Source organism: Somniosus microcephalus, chromosome 5 (assembly GCF_052327205.1).
Source record: "Somniosus microcephalus isolate GS21.2 chromosome 5, FLI_Smic_1.0, whole genome shotgun sequence".
NCBI classification, from domain to species: domain Eukaryota; kingdom Metazoa; phylum Chordata; class Chondrichthyes; order Squaliformes; family Somniosidae; genus Somniosus; species Somniosus microcephalus.
Genome location: NC_140991.1, coordinates 165,318,716 through 165,343,197, shown reverse-complemented (window position 1 = coordinate 165,343,197; position 24,482 = coordinate 165,318,716). Strand labels below are relative to the sequence as shown.

Genomic DNA, 24,482 nt, shown 5'->3' with positions numbered 1-24,482 from the left:
ATTTCTGACCGTGCAGGTAGTGATTGAACTTCTTCAACCCCACACCAGGCTGAGGGCCTCTCTATCAATCTGGGCGTAGTTACGCTCGGCTGAAGTTAACGAGCGTGACGCAAAAGCTATCGGCCTCTCTGAACCATCAAGGAGTTTATGTGACAGTACCGCTCCAATGCCGTAGGGAGACGCATCACACGCCAGTCTTATCGGTAGTGATGGGTTGTAGTGAGCCAACACTTCTCTTGAAGTGATTAGGTCTTTACTCTTCTGAAAAGCCCGCTTACATTCATCGCTCCATTTCCATGCTACTCCAGTTTGTAGTAGGGCGTTCAGTGGGTGCAGAATTGTGGACAAATTCGGCAAAAACTTATGGTAGTAATTCACCAATCCTAGGAATGACCTCAGTTGCGACACATTTTCAGGCGCTGGAGCCTTAACTACCGCTTCAATTTTGTCAGGGGACTTATGTAACCCCTCTTCATCAATCACGTGGCCACAATACGATATCTGTTTCTTAAAAAACTCGCACTTGGGGCGATTGGCTCGTAGCCCATGTTCTCTTAGTCTAGTGAGCACCTGCTCTAGGTTGGCAAGGTGTTCACTGTCATTTTCACCTGTCACCAGGATGTCGTCCAAGTAACACTGAGTCCCCGGAATCCCTTGCAGGACTTGTTCCATTGCTCTTTGCCATATCGCCGGAGCTGATACTACTCCGAATACCAGTCGATTATACTGGTAAAGACCTTTGTGAGTGTTTATCGTGAGATACTTCCTAGAGGATTCTTCAACCTCCATCTGCAAATATGCTTGTGCTAGGTCAATTTTTGTAAAACGCTTCCCTCCAGAAAGTGAGGTGAAAATATCTTCTATCCTCGGAAGAGGATACTGTACTGTGAAGGACTGGGTTCACCGTCACCTTGAAGTCCCCACAAATGCGAACCTTCCTTGGCTCCTCAGACTTATTGTTTAACGTTTTTTTCATGACAGGAACGATGGGTGTCGCCCACTCGCTCCAGTCTACCTTAGATAACACGCCTGCATTCTCCAGATTCTCCAGCTCTGCCTCGACGGCTGGGCGAATTGCATACAGTACCGGTCTTGCTTTGAAAAACTTGGGAATTGCATTCTCTTCTATTTTTATCGAGGTGGTTACGCCTTTAAGAGTTCCCAGTTCTTGTTGAAATACCTCTTTAGCATTAGCTAAGATTTTTGACAATTGTCCAGGTGTGACGTCGTCATCCTTTTTACCAGCCACAGTCAGTGCCTGAATGGAGTGCCAGTCTAAACTTATCTTTCTGATCCATTCACATCCCAATAACGGTGGTCCACCATCTTGCAGTATGTATAGATACAATTTCTGTATTTCTTTGCTATTGTATTCAACAGGCACCCTTATTTTCCCTCTGGGGTATACTTTCTGCCCCATATACGTCTTCAAGACAATGGATGTCTCTTTCAAGGGTATGTGTGAGAATAGCCGCTCGTAGTCTCGTCGATTCATGACGGTCAGGGCTGATCCTGTATCCAATTCCATTTTGACTTGGGACCCTGCTATCGTGAGGGTGACCCAAATGGTTCGGTGATCCTCTTTCGCGATTACGTTGTGAAGTTTGAGACAGCTTAGTCTCTTGTTCCCGGATTCACTATCGCTCTTCTGGTCTTCGGAACTACTGTCCGTCATCTTTTGTACTTTCCTGTACTGTTCCTTCGTAGCCTTTTTATTGTCGTTAGTCTTCTTTCCAGACCTGCAAACTCGTGCAATGTGTCCCATCTTTCCGCATTGCCTGCATATTTTGTCCTTGGACCAGCCGTCCTTCTGGTCATGGGTTGTTCTGCTGCAACGATAACATTTTTCAAATCCCCGTGTCATTTCATGGGTGCCGTATTCCTGTGGCTTTTGCTGTATTTCCGCAGCTCCCCTTGCTGCTGCTTCGTACGATACTGCCAAGCTGAAAGCCTTATCCAGCGTCAGCTCTTTCTCTGAGAGTAACCTCTTCTGGGTTCCTTCACTCAGGAGTCCACAAACAAATTTGTCTCGTAGAGTATCTGTCAGTCCTGCTCCAAACTGGCAGTGCTTTGATAGCTTGCGTAGTTCCGTAAGGTAATCAGCATTGCTCTCATCTTTATGCTGATTTCTCCTGTGGAATTTAAATCTTTCTACTATCAGCAGCGGTGTAGGATTTAGGTGTTCCTGTAGGATATCAACAATTTTGTTAAAACTCTTCGCCATCGGTTTGGCTGGAGTGATCAGGTTCCGCAATAGGCCGTACGTTCTTGCGCCCATTAAGTTTAGTAGTACTGATGCCTTTTTCTCATCGGCTACTTAGTTTGCCTTGCAATATACTTCGACTCTTTCCACATATGTGGTCCAGTCTTCTATTGCATTATCGAAGGCAGTGATATTGCCAGTCTTCGGCATCTTGGAAATCTAAGATGGCGCCTCCCGCGCTTTGCCTTCTTCCCCGATTGAACAAAATGGCACCTCCCGCGCTTTGCCTTCTTCCCCGCTGGATTAAGATGGCGCCTCCCGCGCTTTCTGTCTTCTCCGCTGCGGCTAGCGCTGTTGCTGGCGTTTTTATGCCTTGATGGCGACGCCCTATGGTCTTCGCGCACTCCCCCCCAGCGCTGCTGCTAACGCCGCTCTCCGCGGTCCCCGTGGCAAACTGCAGCTCCTCGCGGCTTCCTGCGCTTCTAATTTTTACTTTCCCGTCATCAGAGCAAACCCTATGAGACACTTTCCTCCCTCTTCTCGGGTCTGTACGCTGCCCGGCTTCGTAGCACCAGCCGCGCCCTGTGTGCTCCACCCTCTCTCTCTCTCTCTCCTCTTCCCGACAACGCTGCTCGGCCCCGTTGAAAAGCCACCCGATCGAGCTCTAGCCCGCCGCAGCCCAGGAAGGATCAGTGTACTACCTGCCACCAGCCCGATTAGCTGGAACACCATAGACAGGATAACCAAGCCCCGCTCTCGACAGCCTCTCCTGCAAATCTTCAAATCCGATGAATCAGAGGCGGTTGCCCACGGTCGATGCCCGTTTCTTCTGTTTGTTTGTTTTATTTATTTATTTTTAATTTTTTTTCTTTCTTCGTTCTGGCCTCGACCTCTGACAACTTCGCTTCAGGGATGGATCCCCATGAGGTGGTGCAGACTGTAGGTAAGTTCGGATCTGCTCGTCGCCAGTATTATGTCTGTGTGTAATTGAGACACGGACTGCAGGAGTTGGTTACAACAGGTGTTTACTGAGTGGAGACAAAACTGGAACTACTATGCAAAGTTACTACACAGGCTTATATACAGGGGTGGTCACTACTGGTACTGCAGTATACAGGGGCTGCAGAATATAGTTCCTTCTGCAAAGTACATACACTACACCTACCTAACAGCACTGTGGGAGTACCTTCACCACATGGACTGCAGTGGTTCAAGAAGGCGGCTCACCACCATCTTCTCAAGGACAATTAGGGACGGGCAATAAATGCTGGCCATGCCAGTGACGTCCACATCCCATAAACGAATAAAAAAAAATCTTAAGTATCACACAACTGAGTCAATTGTAAGAAATGTATCAAAAATTGATGGGGAAATAGTCTTATACCATCAAAATAGGCTTCAAATGTAAAAAAAAATCCAAGAACAATTCTAAAAGATGTAAATTTAGTCAATAAAAAGCTTGTCTCACTGCTATTTTTCTTGAAACTGGAGTTCACTATTATGATATTGATTTTATTTTTCTACAATGTTTTTTCAAAAATAATAACCATGAAATAAGAAATGATCTTAATTATGAAAGTTATTTTTGGCACTGTTAGTATTGTTTTGTACTTAGCCAAATCTACAGAAGGGAACTTTTTATTGCACTGTAGAAAGTATTTGTGCACATATCATATTTCTTTCCTATGTTCTCATTCCTGATGTAATCTGCTCCAAACCAGATGGTACAATTCTTTTGAACCACATATTGGTGGTACTAAATTACCTGTATATAAAGTCCCAGGATTAAATGGAATAACACGGTTTTTTAATGTAGTTGTCCTTTATCCTTGCTTTCTATAGCATAATCGATAACTATTTAATGCAAAAAAAAACTAGTACAGGGTATATCTTATTATGCAAAAGTTACAACCTCATCTCTCTCATAAACATAAATTGTAAGATGCTAACATAAGTGTGTGTCAAGTTGAAAGCTGTCTTACAGAATCTTATTTAGTCAAACTAGAATTCTGAAACAAATCTATGATTTTTAAATCACTGTCGCTCGTTTTAGTTGCTAATAGCAGCTTTGTTCTGAGAACTGCTCTAATCTTTTGGTTCCACTATGACAGTCTTCTCTCAGTGGTTCAATCATTAATGATGTTAATAATTTAGGTATTGTGGGGTAGAAATTGCGATGGGTCTCACATGTTTTTGGAGTCCAAAATGGCGGCATGAATTTGAATTCAGGAGCGCGACGTTAAGCGCCAGAAAAGCGCTGTAAGTGTGTGCAATTGGTCCAGTTGCTCGATAGGCGTCCCAGACAGCTATCTGCAACAGCTGCAGGCATCTTTTAAATATTATCAGGGCCCTGTGCCTGAATCAGTACCCTTTTCTGAACTTGGTATCTGAACACACCTGAAACATAGCTTCCTTAACCCGTCCAGCAGATCATGGTGGGAACAGTCGGTAAGCAGCTTTCAGCAGCATTATTTAAAGGGATCCTAACCTTCAGTAAGGTAGTCTCTGGTTAGTTGTTTTAGGCTGCTGGGGTGCTTTTTCAGGTTTTGTAAGCCAGAGAAAATGCTGGACCCCTGAGCCAAAATGGCAGCAGTCTGAGCTTCCATCCTAGCAGTCAGAGCTGTCATCAAAAGCTCCATGACTGTGGGTCCTCTTGCAGGGCTCATGGAGCTCACCGCTTGCTCCATGTTTCACTGCACGGTCTCAATGTTGTGCATGAAACAACACACAAGCTAGATCTGGACTCCTCCATGCTCTCCGACACTGTGCAGAAGCTCTCTGGCAGGCAGCCCAGTGCACTTTAAAGATCCTTGTGGATTGTCATCAGTCTTCATCTGTATGGCAGGCGTCTGATGTCACCGACTGCATCCTGTGCAGCAGAGCTGGGATGCAAGCACTGTCCCCTTTAATTTTTTTTTAGGTGCGCGGCTCATTCATGCGCGGTTTTCCTATTTAAAAGCTGGTGAGCCGGCTGTACTGGAGGGAATGTTGGATGTGGGCTCTACCTCCAGCGAGCTGCTTCCTGGGCCTTCCTACCCTGCCCATGCAGCTACAGACTCGCGCTGGGTGAATCTCCACCTACAAACCTCTCTAGCCTACCCTCTGAACTACGCACAGTGACAGTCTCTGAGCTGGTGTCTGCAAATGTAAGGTCAAGTGATGCTTCCTGTTCAGCTGTGCTACCCTCTTTTTCCTGAGGGCTGTGTGCATCTTCTGGACCTGAAATGCAAAAAAGGGAGAGTTAGCATTTAGTCGCACCAGAAAGCAGAGATAGGCTTTTGAAAGCAGCTGCAATGTGTAAGGGTGAGATTTAAGTGAGAAGAGAAGGAGCCCTCCAGCCTCACTAGATGCCACACACCTGACACATCACTTGCCCATGATGTCTGTGACCTGCTCTTCAAGTGGGGACAACACATAGATGAAGCATGGACAATAGTATTTCAGCCACAAATCTGATTTTTGGTCAAATTTCCACCAGTATAAGCTATGCAAAACATATTAAACTGGGTTGAGAATATTTGTAGACAAGTGTAAAATACCTGGCCTAGAAATTGGATAAGGCCCGAAAACGGGCGCGGGGATCACAATGCATGTTCAACCCGTGCCCGTTCAGAGGACCGCAGGCAGCACGCAAACTTCGAGCTGGCTGCTAATTTACATGATTGTAGCGTTCAGCCCTGAATGCGCTGCTGAGAGGCTGAATGCTCAGCAGGGGGCCCAAGTTTGTGTGAGGCTAGCTCCAATTAAAGCTAGCCACCACTCCTTAAAGGCAGTCTGCACCTCTTGAAGGGGAAGTGCATTCTGCCTGTAGCAGCTGCTGGAACTAGTTGTGGAGGCAAGGCTCAGAAAGAAGACTGAATAATGGCTCAACAGGCCAGAGAAAGGGCTCCAAGGTTCTCGGATGCAGCACTAGAGGCCTTGGTCCAGGAGGTCAACTCCAGGAGAGAGGTCCTCTTTCCACAGGGGGCCAGGCGGCCCTCCAGGCAACAGACCAGACGACAGTGGGAACAGATAGCCACTGTGGTAAATGCTAACAGATTAGCCCCGAGGACCTGGACTCAGTGCAGGAAAGAGCTTAATAACCTCACACGTGTGGTCAAGGTCAGTGAATTCATCTTCAAATGCCATATCCCACCATCTGCATCACTAGCCTCACACGGCTACGGCACACCCAGCCCAGTCAACCCTGCAAAGTCCTCCTCACCAACATCTGGGGACTTGTGCCGAAATTGGAAGAGCTGTCCCACAGACTAGTCAAGCAACAGCCTGACATAGTCATTCTCACAGAATCATACCTTTCAGCCAATGTCCCAAATTCCTCCATCACCATCCCTGGGTTTGTCCTGTCCCACCAGCAGGATAGACCCACCGGGGGTGGCGGCACAGTAGTATACAGTCAGGAAGGAGTGGCCCTGGGAGTCCTCAACATTGACTGCGGACCCCATGAAGTCTCATGGCTTCAGGTCAAGCACGGGCAAGGAAATCTCCTGCTGATTACTCAAGGTGTGGTCTCACCAAGGCCCTGTACAACTGTAGCAAGACATCCTTCCTCCTGTACTCGAATCCTCTCGCTATGAAGGCCAACATACCATTTGCCTTCTTAACCACCTGCTGCACCTGCATGCTTACCTTCAGCGACTGGTGCACAAGGACACCCAAGTCTCGTTGCACTTCCCCTTCTCCCAATCTATTGCCGTTCAGATAATAATCTGCCTTCCTGTTTTTTCCACCAAAGTGGATAACCTTGCATTTATCCACATTATACTGCATCTGTCCAATCACCCAACCTGTCCAAATCATACTGGAGTTTTTCAGCATCCTCCTCACAGCACACACGCCCACCCAGCTTTGTGTCGTCTGCAAACTTGGAGATATTACATCTAGCTCCCTCGTCTAGATCATTAATATACACTGTGAATAGCTGGGGTCCTAGCACCGATCCCTGCGGTACCCCACTAGTTACTGCCTGCCACTCGGAGAAAGACCCGTTTATTCCAACTCTTTGCTTCCTGTCTGCCAACCAGTTCTCTATCCAAGTCAGTACCTTACCCCGAATCCCATGTGCTTTAACTTTACACGCTAATCTCTGAGCCTGTGGCCAGCTGTGGGGCTAAAAGAATAGAAAATGCTGGTATCCTCATACATTATCCTCCTTCTCACATCCCACTTCTCCCTCATCCCACAATTTCTTCTGATTTACAATTTTTCAGAGGCCATTGTCGGGAGCGGTGAGAGCGGAGTTTCAGTGAATATTTAAACTCACTTTCGTGGGCTTTTTTTCACAGGCTATTGTCGGGAGCGGTGAGAGCGGAGTTTCAGTGAGTATTTAAACTCACTTTCGCGGGCTTTTTTTCACAGGCCATTGTTGGGAGCGGTGAGAGCGGCGTTTCAGTGAGTATTTAAACTCACTTTCGCGGGCTTTTTTTCCACAGGCCATTGTCGGGAGCGGTGAGAGTGGAGTTTCAGTGAGTATTTAAACTCACTTTCGCGGGGTTTTTTTTCCAGAGGCCATTGTCGGGAGCGGTGAGAGCGGAGTTTCAGTGAGTATTTAAACTCACTTTCGCGGGCTTTTTTTCCAGAGTCTTACCAATCTCACAGACCGGTGGCGGTGTTCCAGAGCCATGTCACGATTCAAAATGTGAGGTGGGCAGGAGGAAGCAGCTGATTGGGTGAGTACGGCCAGGTGAGTATTTATACTACTCTATAGTTTGATAGTTAAGGTTCATAGTTTATAAAGTTTAGAAGGTCTTAATTTTGTGGTTATAGTTTCTAAGGTCTCTTTTGTGTAGCGGGGTGTGCTAGGAAACAAGGGCCCTTGAGTATATCATTTAATTGTAGTATAATTGGTGGTATTGATTTAATTTAAATTAATCAAAGGGTAAGTCATGGCAGCAAAGCTCGGCCCCGTGGCATGCTCCTAATGCACTATGTGGGAAATCAGGGACACTTCCTGTGTCCCTGACGACCATGTGTGCGGGAAGTATATCCAGCTACAGCTACTGGCAGACTGCATTGCAGCGCTGGAGCTGCAAATGGATACATACTGGAGCATTCGCGATGCTGAGGACGTCATGGATAACACGTTTAATCAGTTGGTCACACCGCAGGTAAAGGCTGCACAGGCAGGAAGGGAATGTGTGACCGCCAGGCAGAGTAGTAGGCGCAGGCAGGTAGTGCAGGGGTCCCCTGTGGCCATCCCCCTCACAAACAGATATACTGCTTTGGATATAGTTGGGGAGGATGGCTTATCGGGGGAAGGCAGCAGCAACCAACTTCCTGGCTCCATTGGTGGTTCTGCTGCACGGGACGGGAGGAAAAAGAGCGGGAGAGCTATAGTGATAGGGGATTCTATTGTAAGGGGAATAGATAGGCGTTTCTGTGGCCGCAAACGAGACTCCAGGATGGTATGTTGCCTCCCTGGTGCAAGGGTCAAGGATGTCTCGGAGTGGCTGCAAGGCATTCTGGAGGGGGAGGGTGAACAGCCAGTTGTCGTGGTGCATATAGGTACCAACGATATAGGTAAAAAACAGGATGAGGTCCTAAAAGCTGAATATAGGGAGTTAGGAGGTAAATTAAAAAATAGAACCTCAAAGGTAGTAATCTCAGGATTGCTACACCAGTGCCACGTGCTAGTCAGAGTAGAAATAGAAGGATATTTTAGATGAATACGTGGCTAGAGGAATGGTGCAAGGGGGAGGGAATCAAATTCCTGGGACATTGGAACCGGTTCTGGGGGAGGTGGGACCAGTAGAAACTGGACGGTTTGCACCTGGGCAGGACCGGGACCGATGTCCTAGGGGGAGTGTTTGCTGGTGCTGTTGGGGAGGGTTTAAACTAAAATGGCAGGAGGTTGGGAACCTGTGCAGGGAGACAGAGGAAAGGGAAGCAAGGATAGAAGCAAAAGACAGGAAGGAGAAAAGCAAAAGTGGAAGTCAGAGAAATCAAGGGTGTAAATCAAACATGGCCGCAGTAAACAATAATTCTAAAAGAGTGTTAAAAAAACAAGCCTGAAGGTTTTGTGCCTTAATGCGAGGAGCATTCGTAATAAGGTGGATGAATTAGCTGCGCAAATAGATGTAAACGGATATGATATAACTGGGATTACGGAGACATGGCTCCAGGTGACCAAGGCTGAGAATTCAACATCCAGGTGTATTCAATATTCAGGAAGGACAGGCAAAAAGGAAAAGGCAGTGGGGTAGCATTGCTGGTTAAAGAGATTAACACAATAGTAAGGAAGGATATTAGCTATGATGATGTGGAATCTGTATGGGTAGAGCTGAGAAATACCAAGGGGCAGAAAACGTTAGTGGGAGTTGTATACCAAACAGTAATGCTGAGGTTGGCGATGGCATTAAACGGGAAAGTAGAGATATGTGCAATAAGGACAAAGCAGTTATCATGGGTGACTTTAATCTACATATAGATTGGTCGAACCAAATTAGTAACAATACTGTGGAAGAGGAATTCCTGGAGTGTATACAGGATGGTTTCCTGGACCAATATGTCGAGGAACCAACTGGAGATCAGGCCATCTTAGACTGGGTATTATGTAATGAGAAAGGATTAATTAGCAATCTTGTTGTGCGAGGCCCCTTGGGGAGGAGCGCTCATAATATGATAAAATTCTTCATTAAGATGGAGTTGATTCAGAGACTTGTGTACTAAATTTAAATAAAGGAAACTACGATGGTATGAGGCGGGAGTTGGCTAGGATGGATTGGGGAATGTTACTTAAAGGGTTGACGGTGAATAGGCAATGGCAAACATTTAAAGGTCGCATGGATGAACTACAGAATTTGTTCAGCCCTGTTTGGTATAAAAATAAAACAAAAAAGGTGACTCAACATTGGCAAACAAGGGAAATTAGGGATAGCATAAGATCCAAGGAGAAGACATATAAATTGGCCAGAAAAAGCAGCAAACCTGAGGATTGGGAGCAGTTTGGGATTCAGCAAAGGAGGACAAAGGGATTAATTAGGAGGGGGGAAATAGAGTAAGAGAGTAAGCTTGCAGGGAACATAAAAACTGACTGTAAAAGCTTATATAGATATGTGAAGAGAAAAAGATTGGTAAAGTCAAGCATAGGTCCCTTGCAGTCAGAATCAGGGGAATTTATAATGGGGAACAAAGACATGGCAGACCAATTAAATACATACTTTCATTCTGTCTTCACAACGGAGGACACAAATAAACTCCCAGAGATGTCAGGGAACATAGGCCTAGAAATTCATTGACGCCACTTTTGGGACGCTAAAGTGGGGCGTCCACTAAAGTTTGCGGCCGCCGCCAAATCTAGGCCACTTCTCCGATATTCATTAGCTTCGCCCTACTAGTTCGGGCGAGCGCTAAAACTGCTGTTGGACGCCTCTCTTTGGGCGCTAAGCCGGAGGTGGTGATCGATAGCGCCGAGGCCGGGCGCAGCGCAGGTGCGGCCATCTCGTGACTGACAGCAGACACCCTGGCGCCGGCCAGCTCTTAAGGGGGAAGGGTCGACTGTGTCTGCTGCCACGCCCTGGATAGTGGAGCCCTCCAGCTAGGCCTGAACACTGCTGCTGGACCCAAATAGCGCCTGAAGACATGGAGAAGGCCCGTGAACGTGCGCAGCGCTTCTCAGAGCGTGATCTGAGTGTGCTGCTTGCTGCTGTGGAGAAGAGGCGCCATGTTTTGTACCCGGACAATGGCGAGAAGGCGACGGTCCGCGTCTACAGGAGAGCCTGGAGGCATGTCGCCAGCAAGCTGTCAGCCAACAGCGACGTCCCCAGGACCGGTGCCCAATGCCGCAAAAAGTTAAATGACCTCACACGCATTGTCAGGGTGAGTGCCCTTTCCAATGACCTCCTCATCCTTGCATGTGCACCTCACATTATGGGCAAAGGGACCTGAAAGCTCTAATGGCCAGCCTTCATCCAGCAGCTATGGCACAGGCATGAGCGTCAATTGCACATCCTGCACTGAACACACTGGCCAGGCTATTCCACCATGGGAGGCAGTGCACAGCAGATCATGGCGACACACTGGCCAGGCTATTCCACCATGGGAGGCAGTGCACACAAGATCACGGCGACACACTGTACTTAGAGGCCGTCCTTTCTCTTGCAGGCCAAGCTGGCGAATAATCGCAAGAGCTGGACTGCGACCGGGGGAGGACGACCCCATATCCAGCCACTCACCGACCTGCAACATCGCGTGGAGCGCCTCATGGGTCGCCGGGTGATTGGGCCTGTTGCATGTGGAGATGCCGACCCTGTTCTGGGAAGCAATGGTAAGGACATCACCTTTTGCACCTTTCTCGTCCCACTTGCGCATCAGATCTACATCCTTTGCCACTGTCCGACCAATGCGCTGAATGCCACCACTCATGCATCCCGCACTGACGCCCTCTCCTCACTCTAAAGCTACTCTTGTGCCTTCCTGCTTTCAGATGGTCAAGAGGAGGTCCCTCAACTTGCCAGTGACAGACCCTCCGAGGAGGAGCAGGAGGAGGAGCAAGAGGAAGGCGGCCCATCAGGGGAACCCTCAGCCGCGGCCACCCACGCCAATGTAGGGGACACGTCTTCCGTGGAGGGCAGCGTGGCGGAAGTGACGAAGGGGAGGGGAGCTCCTGGGACCTGCATGCTGCAGAAAGGCGGGAGGGGGGTGGAAGCTCGGCGGCCTTCTCCCCAGAGGGGGCATGCGTCGGAGGGGAGTCCAATTGCTGGGCCCAGCGGCCTCCAGCAACGCAGGAAGGGTCGGCCAGCTCGGCGGCCTTCTCCCCAGAGGGAGAGTCCGGCCTCCAGTCAGGAGATGCTCTTCGCCGAGGAGATGGAACGCCTCGAAGACTTGTCCGCGGACTCGGAGCGCTGGCACACGGAGCTCATGGCGGCAGTGGCACGGTTGCCTGAGTCCATCGATTCCCTCTCTCGGAGTGTGGCCGAGTTCGGGCCCTTAGAGGCCACCAGTCGGGCGGAATACCGGGCAGATCTTTCAGCGACTGGCCAGGTGATTAGTGGTGCCGTCCAGTCACTGGCTGCTCTGCTGCGGTCAGTGAACAGGTCAACACGGGCACTCACTGCTGCCACACTCGCTGTGTCAGCCAGGCATCACCAGGGCACCCGGCGCGCTGCAGCAGCACATCGGTCTGTCCCTCGGCAGATTGGTGCGCATGCTGCAGTGCTGGCCCGGGCGAGTGCCAGTGTCTCAGGCGACCAGCGAGCGCCTGCCATCCGCCAGCTTGCCGCCATTCCTCCAGCCGCCACTGCCACTCCCCCAGTGGAGCTGCCAGGAGCTGCTGCAGCGACTGATGCTGGCCAGCCACAGCTGCAGCAATCAACAGCCGGCCGCTCGACGCCCAGACCTCGACTAGGCCGACCCCCAAGGGCATCTGCCGTCACGACATGTGCCCCTCAGGAGCCTGCCCCCAGCCTTGCAGCAGGCAATGGCCTTACTTTGAGGTGGAGCAGCAGAGCGGGCAGGGGCCACCCAAAGATGGCCAAGGCATCGCCCTAGCGGGCCAAATAGTCGAATGTGTGGCCATTTGTGTTTGTTTCTTGAGGCTGAGAATTGGATGTTTGTTTTTTGAAGGCCGATGATGTGATGTTTGTTTTGGACGAAGGCCGAGAATGACGGCCATTTTAGTTGCCCTATTTTGTTAATCCTCCCCAGGTTGTGGGAGCGAGTAATGTGTTTGAGTGTTTTTTGGGGGTTTCCTCTGTTTTTGGTTTTCATGTGGGAAGGGCCCAGAGTTTGTACAATAAAGCATTTTATTTATTCACATTGTCCATGTTTGATCTTTGAAGTGTTTGTTGCCTTAACCGGCTGAGGGCTTGCGGAGCGGCTGCAATCATGTTCTATCATTGGCACAAGCCATTCCCTGACAGGGGGCCTAGAAGTGACGTTCAATAAGCCGACGACGGGCGGCCCTTGGACCTTGTGCGTCCCTCCTGGGCTGGTACTCCTCGTCCTCGTCGTCCTCATGCTCCTCCTGCTTCTCCTCCCGAGGTGGTGGTCCAACGTGAGGTGGCAGTGCCCGAGTCCTGCGGATAGCCAGGTTGTGCAGCATGCAGCAAACGACGACGAATTGGGAGACTCGATCCTGCGAATACTGGAGGGCTCCCCCGGAGCGGTCGAGACAGCGGAACCGTTGCTTGAGCACGCCGATTGTTTGTTCTATGAGGTTCCTCGTCGCTTGATGGCTCTCGTTGTATGCCTCTTCAGCAGGGGTCGTGGGCGCGCGGAGTGGGGTCATGAGCCAGGTACACAAAGGATAGCCTTTGTCCCCGATAAGCCATCCTCTTGGGGGACGCTGTGCCTGGAACGTGTCAGCCACAGTTGTCTGTCGCAGGATAAACGCATCGTGGCTGCTGCCTGGAAAGCGGGCATTGACAGCTAGGATGCGCTGCCTGTGGTCACACACCAGCTGTACATTGAGGGAATGGTAGCCCTTCCGGTTGCAGTAATCCTCGGCATGCTCAAGAGGTGCCCGCAAAGCCACATGCGTGCAGTCAATGGCGCCCTGCACCATGGGGAAGCCCGCTATTCTTGCAAACCCCACTGCACGCTGCTGCTGCTTGTCCAGGGTCATGGGGAAGGAGATGAATTGATGTCTCCTTCTGAAAAGGGCTTCGGTCACCTGGCTGATGCAGCAATGCATGGCGAACTGGGAGATGTTAGCGATGTCCCCAGTAGCGGATTGGAAGGAGTCGGAGGCATAGAAGTTGAGAGCCACCGTCACCTTCACTGCCACCTACAGAGACGTCCTGCGCATCAGCTGTGGCTGCAGATCTCTCTGAAGCAGCCGGCAGATGTCTGCAACCACCTCCCTTCGGAATCGCAGCCTCCTAACACACATCGCGGCAGACATGGTCAGATAGGAGGTCTGCTGGCGGTATACCCTGCGTGGGTAAGGCCTCAGTTGGTGACGCCTGTTGCCCCCTCTGCGTCTAGCCAGGGCTGCCACTCTCTCACGGCGTCTGTAAGCCCTTCTGGCATAAGGCTGAAATTCAGCGTTGCCACCCAATGCAGCCCCCATTATATGCTGGCAAACACTGAGGTCTGAATGAAGGCTAAGATAATTGGTAAGCTCTGGCCTGAGCCAAAAATACCTGTCCAAGTGTTGGTCCAAACCAGTAAACTCTCCTCCTTGGTCTCTGTCCAAAAAACCGTTGCACAAGAGTGAATGCTGCAAAATGGCTGGCCTTTATACTGCTGGGTAAGTGCCCTTTAACTAGCGCTCCCCCCGGCCCGGCTGGCCTGTGTACCGTTCCACTTCACAGTCGCTCGGGACGCCCGGCGCACAATGGGCCGGCGCGAGTGAAGTTCCGGTTTGGGGCGCACAAAGGGCGTTGCACTATTATATGACGTCATGATCTGCGCGCGCTAAGACTTTGCACCAGCGCTAAATGTGTCCTGAAGTTGGGGAGAGGCGCAGATCGCGCTGCGCCCGGGCGATAAGCGCCTAGCGCTCGAGATCTACTCCCCCTAAGACGCTAACGGCTGGCGCGCCCAACTGAATTTCTAGGCCATAGGGTCTAATGAGAGGGAGGAACTGAATGAAATCAGTATTTGTAGGGAAATGGTGTTTGATAAATCCCCAGGGCCTGATAATCTACATCCTATGGTGCTTAAGGAAGTGGCCCTAGAAATAGTAGATGCATTGCTGGTCATCTTCCAAAATTCTACAGACTCTGGAACAGTTCCCATGGATTGGAGGGTAGCTAATGTAACTCCACTATTTAAAAAAGGTGGTAGAGAAAAAACGGGGAATTATAGACCAGTAAGCCTGACATCGGTAGTGGGGAAAATGCTAGACTCCATTATAAAAGATGTAATAGCAGAGCACTTGGAAAACAGAATCGGACAAAGTCAACATGGATTTACAAAAGGTAAATCATGCTTACCTAACCTACTGGAATTTTTTGAGGATGTAACTGGTAGAATAGATAAGGGAGAACCAGTGGATGTGGTGTATGATGGGCCTTCAATAACCACAAAACTAGAAGTTATAGACTTAAACAAGTCGGCTTTTAATCACTAAGATCAGAGCTAACATCTCAACACGCCGACTGGTTCACAGGAATGAGTCATACAGATCCTGGGATCTTTATGTAAGAGAAGTCAGGGGCGGAGCCAAGAGCCAAGACCTGGAACCTCCCAGGTTAGTCGGGAAAGAGGAAGTGAAACTATACACAGTGGGGGAGGGTAATATACATGAGTGCAAAACGAATACAGGATCAAGACAAACAGATTTCATTACAGTGTATTTGGACTTTCAGAAGGCTTTCGATAAGGTCCTGCATAAGAGACTAGCGTGCAAAGTTAAAGCACATGGGATTCAGGGTAAGGTACTGACTTGGATAGAAAACTGGTTGGCAGACAGGAAGCAAAGAGTTGGAATAAACGGGTCTTTTTCCGAGTGGAAGGCAGTGACTAGTGGGGTACTGCAGGGATCGGTGCTAGGACCCCAGTTATTCACAATATATATTAATGATCTAGACGAGGGAACTAGATGTAATATCGCCAAGTTTGCAGACAACACAAAGCTGGGTGGGCGTGTGTGCTGTGAGGAGGATGCCGAGAAATTCCAGTACGATTTGGACAGGTTATGCAATTGGGCAGATGCAGTATAATGTGGATAAATGCGAGGTCATCCACTTTGGTGGCAAAAACAGGAAGGCAGATTATTATCTGAACAGCAATAGATTGGGAAAAGGGGAAGTGCAACGAGACCTGGGTGTCCTTGTGCACCAGTCGCTGAAGGTAAGCATGCAGGTGCAGCAGGCGGTTAAGGCGGCAAATGGTATGCTGGCCTTCATAGCGAGAGGATTCGAGTACAGGAGCAAGGATGTCTTGCTGCAGTTGTACAGGGCCTTGGTGAGACCACACCTTGAGTATTATGTGCAGTTTTGGTCACCTTATCTGAGGAAGGATGTTCTTGCCATGGAGGGAATGCAGCGAAGATTCACCAGACTGATACCTGGGATGGCAGGAATGACGTATGGAGAGAGATTGGGTCGATTAGGCTTATATTCGCTAGAGTTTAGAAGAATGAAAGGGGATCTCATTGAAACTTTTAAAATTCTAACAGGACTAGGCAGACTAGATGCAAGAAGGCTGTTCCCGATGGCGGGGGAGTCCAGAACCAGGGGTCACAGTCTAAGGATAAGGGGTAAGCCATTTATGACTGAGATGAGGAGGAATTTCTTCACCCAGACAGTGGTGAACCTGTGGAATTCTCTACCACAGAAGACAGTTGAGGCCAATTCATTAAATATATTCAAGAAGGAGTTAGACATATTTCTTAAGGCTAAGGGGATCAAGGGATATGGGGAGAAAGCAGGGACAGGGTACTGAATTTGGATGATCAGCCATGATCGCATTGAATGGCGGAGCAGGCTCGAGGGGCCGAATGGCCTACTCCTGCTCCTATCTTCCATGTTTCTATGTGGGATCTGCACGTGGTGAGACACTGGGCATGAGTGGCCTGAAGCCAGGGCAGGGGGAAAGGGTAGCTCAGGTGTCAGCTCCCCAGAGGGTGAGGTCGCACACGAGTTCTGCTGCACAGGACTCAAATGAAGGCTTCGATGGGGCAACCTATAGTAGAATGCTGATGGTATCTACAATGAAATGCTTGGTGAATTGGCAGGCCTGCCAGAAAGTCTGAATGCAATGTTAAGGAGCATGGAGCAGTCCAGTTCCAGCCTTGCACAGGGCTTTGAGCAGAGCTCGGAGCCCAGCCTTTCCAGCATGGAAGGGGTGGACAGACCCATTAACACACTTGTGGACCCAACCATCATGCCATGTCTGATGGCCGGAGTCTCAACTTCCATTGCAGCACAAGCAGAAGGCACCCAACTTCTGAGTGCTGCAATGGAAGCTCAGGCTGAAGTCATGCAAGCTCAGCTTGTTGCCATGCAAGCACAGACAGCTGCCATCATGGCTGGGTTTACCAGTGTTGAAAGCAGCTTGCAGGGTATCACATCAGTCCATCAGATTACTAAGATGCTGAGGCGCTGCCCCGGGGGATTGACAATGGATCCGTGGAGGCCAACCCTGCTGTCCTCTCTCAGGATGATAGCATTCGTCATCCCATGATTCTCACTCCGCCAGTGCCCTTGCTGTTCAGCGTGCCAGCCCATGCCGAGGTGGTGCAGTCCAGAGCTGAGCCTACTAGGCCCAAAGCTCCTTGAGCTCATCCTGCAAGGCCATCTGCAGTCTTCCCCACTACAAGTCAGCAGCCTTCTACCAGCCATGCTGCAGCCACTGGGATAGCACTGCATAGGAACACTAGGATAGGCAAAGGCACACGCAAGGCAGCCACTAAGGGAATGCACAAGGGTGATTAGTTGATTTTTTGATGTAATATTGGATGGATAGATGTATAAAGTTGGATTGGAATGTTTGCTTTGTGGTGGCTTTTATTTCAGCATTGTGGCCAAGAGGATGCTGTGATGGTCAGTAACAGAGGGAAGGTAAGGTGTGGGACTAATGTTAAATGAGGAATTGGAATTGCATTCACTCGTACCATAAGTGGATGATTCAATCCCGGATATCCTGGCTAGAAAGGGGCTGTCTGGGTTGCCTCCTTCCTTCTGCTTCCTACTCCTTCTCTTCTGCATCCTCTTCATCTTTCCTCCTCCTGCTCCTGAGCTGGTGGCCTTATTCCTGGTGACAGGTTCTGCTCCCTCATGATGGCCAGGTTGTGCAGGATACAGCAGACCATCAGCCCAGGCAGCAGAACCACTGCTTCAGCACCCTAATGGTCTGCTCTATGATGTTTCATGTGGCAGCATGGCTCTCGTTGTATGCATGCTAGCCACGTGTGGTTGGGTTGTAGAGTGGAGTCAGGGGCCAGATGGTCAAGAGATAGCCCTCATCACCCAGTAGCCACCCTCTGGTTTGTCTTGGTGGTTCCAACACTGAGGGAACAGCTGGCTGGCGCAGAATAAAAGCATCATGACTGCTGCCAGAATACTGGGCATTCACCATCATGCTGTGCTGGGCATGGTCGCACACCAACTGCACATTCAGTGCGTGGTAAACTTTTATGGTTACGGTATATCTCAGCATTTAGATACGGTGCCCGCAAAGCCAGGTATGTGTAGTCGATGGTGCCCTGCACCACGGGGAAGTCCGCTGTCCTGGCAAAGCCATGGGCACATGCCGCCTGCTTCTCTCTGGTCAGAGAGAAGACAATGAAGTCCGCACTCCTGACATAAAGAGCATCTGTCACCTCTGTTATGCAGCAGTGAATGGCGAACTGTGAGATGTTACAGATGTCACCTGCTCCAGCCTGGAAGGATCCCAGTGTGAAGAAATTCAAGTCCATGGCCACCTTCACAGCCACTGGCAGTGCTGTCCTTGTTCTGGTGTGAGGCTGCAGGTCTGGTTGCAAGATGTGGCAGAGTTTTGTGAGCACCTCCTTGGTAAAGCACAGATGCCTCGCCCACCACTCGTGGCTCAGGTTGAGGTAAGAGAATTGCTCTCCGAAGACCCTAGGTGGGTAAGGCCTCCTGCTGAGAGCCCTTCTCCCCCTCCTCCTCCTCCCTCTCCGAGCAGCTTGTCCTTTTCTTTGCTGCCTCTGCTCCATCTCCCTGTCATGCTGCAGGCCAAGGGGGATGGCAACTAAAGCACCCATCACTGGGAGCAAGTGGTCCAACCAGAACCCTTGAATTCAGAAGCATAGCCTTCTCCACTTGCAGCACCACTCCCTGTCAGCTCATCAACTTTAAATAACTCTAGAAAGCTCCAAACAGTTCCACAAACTTACACAGAGCCAGTAGAAATCAAAAAGCAAGTTACCTGAAAGTTGATGATGATTCCTTTAAATACTGCTGGTGGGGGATCCTTCCTGTTGCTGAATGCATGTTTAGCTGTGCGAGGTTAATACAGAGCATTAGTTCCAATGATGACAACAAAAATGGCACCACGATCTGCCTACTTACCATACTTCCAGCGCACGCTCCTAACGGCCGCCTTACTGTCCTCACCAAACGGGCACTTCGCAACCGAATTTCTAGGCCCCTACGATTAGCCAATCCATATTCTTTCAACCTGATTGTCCTCTGCAACCACAACACTTCCACATATTCAAAAGGCAGCCCTGATTAGATGTGGCTTAAAAATTGCACAATGAATATCTGTCCAAACTCTTACCAATGTAGAAGATGTCTTTGCTTAAGATAGCTGCTACAATTGTTCTCTTTGAGGATGATCCTGGTGATCAGCCCATTCAAGGATGGAGTTGGAGGACTAGAATTTTCATCCAAGTGAAAGAATAAATAGACAAAGGATCTTGGAATAACACCATATGAAGCAGATCTAGTTCTGAGTCGAGAGTCTATTACTTAGATTAATAAATAACTTCTTGTAGTTATTGACATAATTTCTGTCAAATCCACAATTATACATGTGGCAGTTAGTTATAGGTGCCTTGAAATTTTTTTACCACATGGTCAATCCAATCTCCTGGAGGAGTTTACACTGGCATTGCCTGGTGGACAATCACACAGTTTGCAGGGTGACTTAACCTTCATGGTGCATTGTTTACACTTAAAACATAAGAGTAAGAAATAAGCAAAGACAATTCATTCCATTCAGGACATTCCTCCACAGCTTATATGTAATTTAGCCCATTGTAGACTCATCAGTTTGAATCTGCAAACCTAACAAAATGCTAATCAGATGCCATCAGCAACAAACAATTTCATAGGAAATAATGCATAGCAAGTACAATATCAGACACCTGAGACAGGAAAGGATTTTTAACCGTGTTTCTGCTTACCAACAGATCTCATCACTGATGCCAGCTGTCAGTTGTCAAGCTGACTAAAACAACCAGCAGTGCTTACAACTGTTATTCTGAAATGTGTTTCTGGATTAGCATAATCTGCAAAACTGTGTAGCGGTTACAAAAATTCTCACTCACCTTGTTGTGATTCAACCACAAATACGTTAACTGTTTAAATCTTGACATGTCAGGCATTTCTGTTAGTCCTCTAAAAAGCAGATACATAACAAGCATTTTTTTATTACTGGTTAAAAAAAGTGACAGAATATAAACGGGAAAAGACACTTCAGAATATTTCTTTAAAGTAATACTCCAGCTAATAATTTTGTGGGCCTTATTCCAGTATCTCCCCAAACATTTGGTATGGTATTTGATTTAAAGCTATCTGCATTCCATTAGTGATGTTTGTTTTTCCAATTTTTCCTTTTTTCTTCCCTCATACTCTCCAGAAGCTGTTGATTTCTGTTATGGGAATTCTCTGGTACCTTGCCAAATGGTCATTTTTCTTTCCTTTTATTCATTCTTGGGATACCGGCATCACTAGCAAGGCCAGAATTTATTACCCACCCCTAGCTGCCCTTCAGACGGTGGTGGTAAGCCTTCTTCTTGAACCACTGCGGTCCTAGTGGTCTATTATCACAATACTGTTAGGGAGTTTCAGGATTTTTACCCAGTGACAGTGAAGGATATATGTCCAAATATGGATAGTGTGTGACTTGGAGGGCAATTTAAAGGTGATGGTGTTCCCATGCACGTGCTGCCCTTGTTCTTCTAGGTGGTGGAGGTCATGAGTTTGGATAGTGCTAATGAAGAAGCCTTGGCGACTTGCTGCAGTGCATCCTGTAGATAGTACACACTGCAGCCATGGTTCGCCGGTGGTGGAGGGAATGGATATTTAAGCCAGTGGATGGAGTGCCGATCAAACAGACTCAGGGCGTACGAATCCAAACTAGGATTCGATGAATAGGTTAATGGTAAGTGTCACTTGATAGCACTGTTGTTGACTTCTTCCATTACTTTGCTAATGATTGAGAGTAGGCTGTGTGCAATAATTGGCTGGGTTAGATTTGTCCTGCTTTTCGTGGATAGGACATAACTCGGCAACTTTTCACATTGTCGGGTAGATGCCAGTGTTGTAGCTGTACTGGTGCATCTTAGCTGGGGTGCGGTTAGTTCTGGAGTATAGGTCTACAGCACTACAGCTGGGTTGTCGGAAATGATAGGCTTTGCTATGTCTAGTGCATTCAGCTGTTTCTTCACATCATGTGCAGTGAATCAAATTGGCTAAAGACTTGCATCTGTGATGGTGGAAACCTCAGGAGGAGGCTGAGAAGGACCATCCATTCGGTACTTCTGGTTGAAGATGGTTGCAAATACTTCAGCCTTGTGTTTTGCACTCGTATGCTGGGTTCTGCCATCATGGAAGATGGAGATGTTCATGGAGCCTCCTCCTCTTAATTGCTTAATTATCCACCACCATTCATGACTGGATGTGGCAGGGCTGCAAAGCTTTGAGCTGATCCATTAGTTGTGGGATCTCTTAGCTCTGTTTAGCATGCATGTAATCTTGTGTTATAGCTTCACCAGGTTGGCACCTCATTTTCAGGTACACTTGGTGATGATCTCAGCATGCTCTTCTACACTTCTCATTGAACCTGCATTTGTCACCTGGCTTGCTGGTGATGGAGGAGTGAGGGATATAAGAACATAAGAAATAGGAGCAGGAGTAGGCCATTCAGCCCCTCAAGCCTGCTCTGCTATTCAATAAGATCATGGCTTATCTGATCTTGGCCTCAGCTCCACTTTCCTGCCTGCTCCCCATAACCCTTGATTTCCCATTTTTCAAAAATCTGTCTATCTCCACCTTGAATATATTCAATGACTCAGCCTCTACAGCTCTTTGAAGTAGAGAATTCCAAAGATTCACGACCCTCTGAGAGAAGAAATTCCTCATCTCTGTTTTAAATGGGCGACCCCTTATTCTGAAACTATGCCCCCAAGTTCTAGATTCTCCCATGAGGAGAAGCATCCTCTCTGCATCTAACCTGTCAAGCCTCCTTAGAATCTTATATGTTTCAATAAGATCACCTATCATTCTTCTAAACTCCAACCTGCTCAACCTTTCCTCATAAGAAAACCCCTTCAACTCAGGAATCAACCTAGTGAACCTTCTCTGAACTGCCTCCAATGCAAGTCTATCCTTCCTTAAATAAGGAGACCAAAACTGTACGCAGTACTCCAGGTGTGGTCTCAACAACGCCCTGTACAGTTGTAGCAAGACTTCCCTATTTTTATACTCCATCCCCCTGGCAATAAAGGCCAACATTCTATTTGCCTTCCTAATTACTTACTGTACTTGCATACTAACTTTTTGTGTTTCATATACGAGGACACCCAGATCCCTCTGTAGCACAGCATTCTGTAATCTCTCTCCATTTAAATAATAATTTGCTTTTTTATTCTTCCTACCAATGTGGATAACCTCACATTTTTCCACATTATACTCCATCTGCCAAATTTTTGCTCACTCACTTAACCTCTTTGGCAGACTCTTTGTGTACTCCTCACAACTTGCTTTCCCACCTATCTTTGTATCATCAGCAAATTTGGCAACAGTACACTCGGTCCCTTCATCCAAGTCATTAATATATTATAAATAGTTGAGGCCCCAGCACTGATCCCTGTGGCACCCCACTAGTTACAGTTTGCCAACCTGAAAATTACCCATTTATTCCGACTCTCTGTTTTCTGTTAATTAGCCAATCCTCTATCCAATCTAATATATTACCCCAACACTGTGATCTCTTAGCTTGTGCAGTAACCTTTTTATGTGGCATCTTATCGAATGCCTTCTGGAAATCCAAACACACTACATCTACTGGTTCCCCTTTATCCACCCTGCTCATTACATCCTCAAAGAACTCGAGTAAATTTGTCAAACATAATATTCCTTTCATAAAACCATGTTGACTCTGCTTGATTGTATTATGATTTTCTAAATGTCCTGCTATTACTTCCTTAATAATGGATTCCAGCATTTTCCCAATGACAGATGTTAGGCTAACTGGCCTATAGTTTCCTGCTCTCTGCCTCCCTCCTTTCTTGAATAGGGGAGTTACTTTTGCGGTTTTCCAATCCGCTGGGACCTCTCCAGAATCCAGGGAATTTTGGTAGATTACAACGCATCCACTATCTCTGCAGCCACTTCTTTTAAAACCATAGGATGCAGGCCATCAGGTCCAGGGGACTTGTCAGCCTTTCGTCCCATTAGTTTGCCTAGTACTTTTTCGCTAGTGATAGTGATAAAATTCCTCCCTCCCTATAGCCCCTTGATTATCAATTATTTTTGGGATGCATTTAGTGTCTTCTACTGTGAAGACCAATACAAAATATTTGTTCAAAGTCTCTGCCATTTCCCCGTTTCCCATTATTAATTCCCCAGTCTCATCCTCTAAGGGACCAACATTTACTTTAGCTATTCTCTTCCTTTTTATATACCTGTAGAAGCTCTTACTATCTGTTTTTATATTTTTGCTAGTTTACTCTCATAATCTATCTTCTCCCTCTTTATTATTTTTTTAGTCATCCTTTGCTGGTTTATAAAAATTTCCCAATCCTCTGGCCTACCACTAATCTTTGCAACATTGTATGCCTTTTCCTTCAATTTAATACCATCCTTAACTTCCTTCGTTAACCACGGATGGTTCATCCTTCTCATGGAGTCTTTCTTTCTCATTGGAATAAACCTTTGCTGAGAGTTATGAAATATCTCCTTAAATGTCTGCCACTGCTTATCTACCGTCTCACCCTTTAATTTATTTTCCCAGTCCACTTTATGCCGGGCCATGAGGTTACAGACTGTGGTGGTATACAATTCTGCTGCTGCTAATGGCCCACCACACCTCATAGATACCCAGTTTTGAGCTGCTAGATCTGTTCTCAATCTATCCCACTTAACACGGTGCTGGTGCCGCATGACACGATGGAGGGTATCCCTGTGTATTGTTAGCCCTTCTCCTTGAATCACTTCAGTCCTTATACTGATATTGCTGCTACACAGTGATAACTAGGGAATTCTAGGATTTTGACCAAGCGATGGTACTATATAGCCAAGTCAGGATGTTGTGTTGCTTTGAGGAGAATTTTGAAATGATGATGTTCCCATTATTTTGCTTTTCCTATCCTTCTTGATGGTAGAGGTTGCGGAGGGGGGGCGGTGGCAGTGGGGTGGAGGTGCTGTTAAAGTAAGCTTGGTTAGTTTCTGTAGTGCATACTATAGGCAGTACAGAGTGCTGCCAAAGTGCACTGGTGGTGGATGGGGTGAATACTGAGTCATGTACCAGGAGTGCCAATCAATTGAACTGTCCTATCCCAGATAGCGTTGAGGTTCTTAAGAGTTGTTGCAGCTGCAAACATCCAGGCGAGTGGTGAGTATTCCATCACGTTCTTGACTTGTGCCTTGTAGATGGTGGATAGGCTTTGAGTAGCTATAAGGTGAGTCAGAGTACCCTG

General features: G+C 47.9%; 1 protein-coding gene across 1 annotated transcript in view; it reads right to left on the bottom strand.

The window, feature by feature from the left end:
• lrrc72 (leucine rich repeat containing 72) overlaps positions 1-24,482 on the bottom strand; it is an 85,370-nt gene that overhangs the window by 53,437 nt on the left and 7,451 nt on the right. The window contains exon 2 of the mRNA XM_085988398.1: positions 20,109-20,178. Within this exon, the coding sequence (XP_085844524.1) occupies positions 20,109-20,165 (57 nt within the window). The 5' untranslated portion in view covers positions 20,166-20,178. The remainder of the gene's footprint in view (positions 1-20,108; positions 20,179-24,482) is intronic.